Source organism: Microtus ochrogaster, linkage group LG9 (genome assembly GCF_000317375.1).
Source record: "Microtus ochrogaster isolate Prairie Vole_2 linkage group LG9, MicOch1.0, whole genome shotgun sequence".
Classification (NCBI taxonomy): Eukaryota; Metazoa; Chordata; class Mammalia; order Rodentia; family Cricetidae; genus Microtus; species Microtus ochrogaster.
This window is the reverse complement of record NC_022034.1, coordinates 6,149,815-6,156,698: the sequence shown is the minus strand read 5'-3', so window position 1 is coordinate 6,156,698 and position 6,884 is coordinate 6,149,815. Positions and strand designations below refer to the sequence as shown.

At 48.6% G+C, this 6,884-nt stretch overlaps 1 protein-coding gene across 4 annotated transcripts in view; it reads right to left on the bottom strand.

The window, feature by feature from the left end:
* The window catches only part of Pde10a (phosphodiesterase 10A), a 444,083-nt gene that overhangs the window by 60,408 nt on the left and 376,791 nt on the right, over window positions 1-6,884 (bottom strand). For all 4 annotated transcript variants that reach the window (XM_026787449.1, XM_026787447.1, XM_026787448.1 and 1 more), the window contains one exon: window positions 486-606. In XM_026787449.1, the coding sequence (XP_026643250.1) occupies window positions 486-606 (121 nt within the window). The remainder of the gene's footprint in view (window positions 1-485; window positions 607-6,884) is intronic.

The following is a 6,884-nucleotide window of genomic DNA, read 5'->3' as shown; positions in this document are numbered from 1 at the left end:
CAGCATCCTGTCTACAGGACAAGCCGTCTCTGGCTGCAGCATCCTGTCTACAGGACAAGCCATCTCTGGTTATCCGACTGAGGTCCAAGCCTGTTTGCTTCCCTTCAAAATGAACAGCTTGTTTTAGGAGACAGAACGCTAAGCTGGGTGGGTAGTGTTGGAGGATCTGGGAGGAGTTGGAAGAGGGGAACAAATATGCTCAAAATACACTGTATGAAATTATCAAAGAATAAATTAAAACATTATGCTAAAAGCCTGGCATCTTCCTTTCTAACGATGCAATTTAATCCGATACAAAGGAAAGCAGGTGCCGGCTCCAGAGGGGAACCCTCAGGTAATTCAGGGATTTGCGGGTTCATTCATTCTGGTAGCTTCACATTCATGTTCTTCCGCTACAAACTGAGCCCGGCACAGAGAGCGGTGATAGGGGCCTCCTGTCACTCTCTGACAAGTGACCCAGCCTGAGCAAGCACAGCGTGACTTACCTATCCTGATGATGCTGCTCAGCTCGTACAGGAGCAGTTGGTTGTCCCCGCCTGTGTCCAGGCGCTGCTCGATGTAGCTGTTCAGCTCGTACACCACTCCCTGCATGTTCGTGTCCTGGTACTTGAACACAAAGAGAACAGAGGTGAGGCATGCTTAAAGTGCAGTGAAACCCCTGACGTCGGGAACGCACTGCTTCAGTGGCTTCGGGCTCTGGCCGTGGATCACTTACAGAGCACGGCCGGACGTTAACAGGGAGACTGCAAACTAAGCCTGCTCTGACTGCTCACTGAAACTTATCTCTAAACTGTATCTGTGCCAGCTTATTCATATAAAGAACACCAAATGTTATACATTACAACTTTTACACACAATGACAGCTCCACGCGTCAAAGAGTTCAAAGGTTGCCTGAGGAAAATGTGACAGCTTGCTAGGGAAATCCTCGGGATTGTGCTAGGTGAAATATGACTCCATGGGCTCAGGCTCCCTGCAAAGCAGGAGTGAGTGTGACCTGAAGCTGTGGTCACTGCTAGGACATGTTGTCATACCAGCAAGAAGGGTGAACAAGGGGCTTATCTGATCCTGCCCCAGACAGGCCACACTGCCCCTCTCAACGGAATAGAAGCCGAAGCCCCTCCCGCTCTCCCTGCCCCATGCTTGCCTTAGGAACCCTATTTTCCAAATAGCAAGCATTGCAAACTAAAAATAAGACAAAATCTGTTTACTTCTCGCTAAAAACCCTCCCAGGCTTCCCACTGAACTGGGGAAATAGATCAGCGCCTCCAGCAAACACCGCTACTGTCCACCAGGGTCACTCTCTCTCCTGTCCCCACCCCTGTGCACTCAGGTCTCAACTTTGACACCTTTCTGTTTCTGGGCCACTCAGACATCTTTCATTCCCATGATCTGCTACTTGTGACACAAGAATCATGTGTAAAACCTGTCTGTGGAGTGAACCAGGGACTCCACACCACCTTGCACGCCTACAGAAAAGACCCTCTGTTGTTCACACTCCAATGGAAGAGGGCCGGCAAGGAGTTCAGCCCCATTTGCTCTAAGTGCAGAGCAAAGAGGACCCAGTGAGCCTCCAGCTGAACCACTTGGGGCACGGGTGCTTAGTGAACCCCAGCACTTAGTGAACCCCAGCACTCCCCTGATTCTCTTGAGAGACAGCAAGGTGCACCTGAGCCACGGTGAGTGACTACAGAAGCCTGGTTGCCACCCAAGCCACGGGTGATGGCTGTCACTAAGGACATGGCTATGTGGGGAGCCTAAGCTTGAAGTGAGCTGGGACCAAGCATGAAGACTGCTCATCTGGCTATGTCCCCTGACGTCACACACAACTTAATCCTCGAGGTGGCAGGAGGCTACATGGCTGCCTTCAGTGTCCGCTGATGAAGAGAGTGGCATTGGTGGACAAAAATCAAACGGAAGCTAGAATGGTCCCATCTGCAGAGAACTGAAGTCCTGGCCAATGATCAGGTGTCCCTGCCGATCAATGGGGCAGCCCTCCACCATGCTCTCATGTCTCTAACCATAACATTCTGAGTGAGAGAGCAAGCAGAAATATGGCCTGACTGCCACAGCAGACTAGTCAATGAATCTTCGGGGGAAGCCAGACAACAGGCTTAAACCTTTTAAGTCAAGAATGGGAGGCCAGGCTCAAGGGAAAAAGAACATTGATATACAACTAACAATACATAAAGCATGTCACCTCTCTTCTTCCCCACAAGTCTGCAGCTTCCTACCTCGCTATCTGTGCATGAAAACATTACCCAAACTGGAGGACCACTGGACATCACCTTTGCCCTGACCACCGGCCACCAGCCCGTATCTGTGGTGAGCTGTTGCTGGATTCTGCTTCAGGAACAGATTGCTATTATTCCTGTGCTATCTTCTAGCTTGAGACTCTTCCAGCACCCCCCCCCTTCACACGGTCACCAGTGTGATGAGAGAACCCACACAGGCGTCACAAGCAGTTCAAATCCCGACAACTCCAGAACAGCACTGAGCAGGTCGCAGCCTGCGAGAGAGCCTCTGGGAACTGCTCGGAAGAACCCCATAGAATATTCTACTGTTGCAAATGTGCCACTAGACATCTGGGGTTTATTTATTTTGTAGGGCTTTTATTAGTGCGAATGTTTATGTATTCTGGGAACTGAGCTCTGTGCCTCATGTTTGCCAGAGCTAACCTGAGGTAAATCCCTGTCCTTAGGATGTTTCTCTTCCATGAACACACATCTCTATGTTCTTTGAGGGTAGGAGGAGGTTCGGCACACAAACAAATGAGTAGTTGAGCCCTGGTACAAATGGCTTCCCAGCAAGTCCTTCCTCAAGGCCCGGCCATGCCCTTTGATAGCAGTCTTTGCCCCACTGAGGGTTGTGCCAGAAGCTGCCCATCACCTCTGGACAAGAGTCAGTTGTCACAAACCACACACACACACACACACACACACAGTGCACATGCACACACACACAGTGCACATATACATGCATATACATACACACACATGCAAAGACACACATACATACACATATACATGCACACAGACAGTGCACACACAGTGCACATGCACACATACACACACAGTGCACACACACAGTGCACACACACAGTGCACACACACAGTGCACATGCACACATACATGCATACACACAGTGCACATGCACACATACATGCATATATATGCACACACACATGCATACACACATACATACACACACATACATGCACACACACAGTGCACATGCACACATACACACACAGTGCACACACACAGTGCACACATACAGTGCACACACAGTGTACACACACAGTGCACATGCACACATACATGCATACACACAGTGCACATGCACACATACATGCATTCACATACACACATACATGCAAACACACACATACATACACACCAAAAAAGAATACTAGGACGGGGTTGGAGTATTTATCATGGAATGTCATTTCTAGGCTCCATGTTTCTTGTCTGCATGACAGGGGATGTACTATAGCCATCTTAAAAACTTTCAACACTTTGTAAAGTTCATAGTGAGTGTCAAGTGCCAGCTGTCCTTTAAGAGAGCTTGTGATCCAGAGACAGGAAATCAGGTGCTGTGCAGTTACCCACACCTTGGGATGAGAGTGGACACCCTAGCCTGCGGTTTCTGTCCACACTGATCTCGAGTGGATATTATCTTTATCAGTGTAACCACTCAACACAGCGCTTCACAATGAGGACAATGCCAGAGAACAAAAACCAAAGTGTGCCAAGTCCTGTCTGACCGGCCATGGTGTCTCCTGCGAAATCTCGCTGTGCCCTCAAATGTCACTAAGTGCTCGCTGTGGTGTCTCGGGGCATCTGGCACTTGTCTGGTGTGGACCCTGAACACTGAAGGCACATCCTCAGCCTGCATAGTAAGCACTTCGTGAGCCGAGTATGTCTCCGGCTCAGCTGAGGCATTTTTAAGTAAGCAAAGCTATAAATAAAAACTTTGTGTTTTTTTGGTCACACAGACACCATAAACTGGAGAATCCTAACGACTCTACGACTGAGCATTGGCAGTGAACAATCAATGGAGGGGAGGAGCCTCAGAGGCGGAGGCAGAGGCACGCTGGCGGCCTGGAGTGAGGGGCTGGCTTCCAGCAGCCATCTGTCTTCAGCTCTCCCAAGTGGACTGGAAAAGGTAACATAAGAACTTGCCTAACAGCTGCAAGACCCAGGGACCCACCTTCGACACCTCTGAAAAACGAGTAAGAGCAGCAAGCAATTGACAAGCGTCAAGGGAGGGTTTATGTTAGAGTTACGGGAAGGGGGGAGGCAACTGCCCTACCAGTCCTGGAAAACCACTCTCGAGAATGCTATGTCCTCTGTGGAGGAGGCAGGTACAGTCTGGGATCTGAAGAAAGCCAGAGAAGACACAAGGAGGAGCGAAGGAACAGCACGCAGGACACCGGCTCCAGAGTGAGCATGGCGTCTTGTACAACACTGGGCATCACCCAAGGGATTCACGGGGAGCCATGGAATCAGGCAGGATTCTACAGACAAGCAGGCTTGGCTTTTGAAAACATACCATCAACTCAATGCAAAGAAATAGAAATAATAAAAAAAAATATACTAATGAACAATATTGAATTCAAAGGTTTGTTAAATGAAATGAACTAATTGAATGTGGGGCAAAGAGATCAAGGGGCGAAAAGGGCTGTTCGAATCATAATTTAGGGAAAGAAGAGAGTTGCAGAGTCGAGAACCACTGACCACAACAGCAAAGGATGCTGACACTTAAGAGGATGCTAGGAGCTCGCCGGGGAGGGGACGTCATGAGAACACACAGGAGATGGAGCGGAAGTGCCGGGCCCAGCAGAATGGCTTCTGGGTGTGGGTCCCTGGTAATTAAAGGTTCTCAGCAGTGGGCAAGTGCACAGCAGCCAAAGCTCTGGCTCTCAAGAAGTCTGAGCTGTTGTTGTGGGGGATGGGAATAAATAAGAAAACAAGAGCAAATAGCCCATCTCCTTGACAAAAAGAAAGCAAACGCCTTAATGAGACTTTACAAGGGAAGAGCGGCTGATCCATTGAGGTTCGCCATTTCCAGGTCCTTTCTCTGTTCCTTTCTTCACAACACAGACGTGTGCTGATCCGCAATGCGCACAACACCTGGGGTTCAGGGGACCAGGACCAGCTGCACACAATTCTGTTGTAAATCTTTAAATACATACACCCCAGTGTGGGTTTGAGGCTGCTGAGACGGAAAGGGTAAAACAGGTCACAGTTTGAAGTCTTGTGAAACAGGACTATTGTTCAGTTCCCATGTTTAGTTGTTAGAGCATGGTTTAGTTCTGAGCTTCAGACTAAGCGCCCCCGCTGACCACCACAGAACATATGTGCCTTTGTATAACACTTTCATCACACAGTCAGAAAGGACTCTTTATAGACAAACGGTCCGTGTGTTCAGTCTACTGCTGATACTGTGGGATCTGCCCAAAGTGAGAGCAAGCAGATTCAATAACAAACAGCGAGAGCTGCACCCAGGTAGGACAGATTGAGCTAACCTGGGAAATGGCTCCCATCACATCCACTCAGGACATTGCTGCACTCAGAGCCGAGCTCCCTGGGGGCTCTCACAGCTCCTGTGAGAACCAGCAGCAAAGGCTGAGACAAACAACCCACTGCTTCGAAGGAGAAGTGTTCTCAAGTGCACAGTTCGAGTGCCTAAAGCTACGGCATGTGATGTATCTGAAAGTGGGGAAGGGGGTAGAGCTTCTCTGGCAGGCGTCCCAAGAGCTCATCCTCCCTAGGGTGTAATGACTGCCTAGGTTAGAGAGACTAGTTAAGCTGTTTGACTTCCAGAATTAAGAGTGTTCTTATTTCCCTTTACCTGTCTGGGGCACAGCACTTCTTAAATGCCCTTGGATGCTGTGCTGGCTAATGCCATCAACTCAGCGGGATCCAGAAAGCACTTAGGATACAAGTTTCCGGATGTCACGTCTTAGAGGGACCTTCTAGGTTGGGTTGGTTGAGGTGGAACAACCTAACTGTTATGGAATATTAATTTAAGAAGTGTTACATTCAGTTATGCTGTGGAATACTTATTTGTTTAATGATGTAAAGATGTGTTACATTCTTTTATGCTGTATTTGTTTAATTCTGTGAAACTGTTACTTTGCCTGTTTAAAACAAACGATTGGTCTACTTAAGAGCTGAACAGCCAATAGCAAGGCAGTAGAAAGAATAAGTGGGGCTGGCAAGCAGAGAGAATAACAGGAGGAGAAATCTGGGAAGAAGATCAAGAAGCAAAAGGAATAGGAGAGGGACCAGCCACCCAGCCACACAGCCAGGCATGGTATAAGAAGTAAAGAAAACTATACAGAAATAGAAAATGGCAAAAAACAGAGGCAACAGGTAGATGGGCTAATTTAAGTTAGAAACTCTGCCTAGAAACAAGCCAAGCTATGGTCAGGCATTCATAAGTAAGAAGAAGCCTCTGTGTGTTTATTTAAGAGCTGGGTGGCTGGTCCCCGAAGAGCAAAGAGTCAAAAGTAAAACAGAACCAACCAACTACAGCCTACCTTGCATGGAGACAGAAACACCCCACGGGGTGGGGTCCTGGCCTCCAGAGCATCCGCCTTCTTTTCTCTGCTCCCTGATCTCAACTGTAACAGGACACCTGCTCCATGCTGCAGCCATGGCTCTCCCGACAGGAGGGGCTGCCGCCATCCCCCACGCTGTGAGCCAAATCAGGCACTTCCTTCCGGGAGACATCTATCCCAGGTATCTTGTCACATAATGGGGGAGGGGTTACTGATATACTTTCCAAGTTTGATGGATCTGTTAATTATCAAAGTGACAGGGTCTCTGCTGGCCTTCCACACACTTGCCCATAAATACTGTCTCGAATCATGTGAAG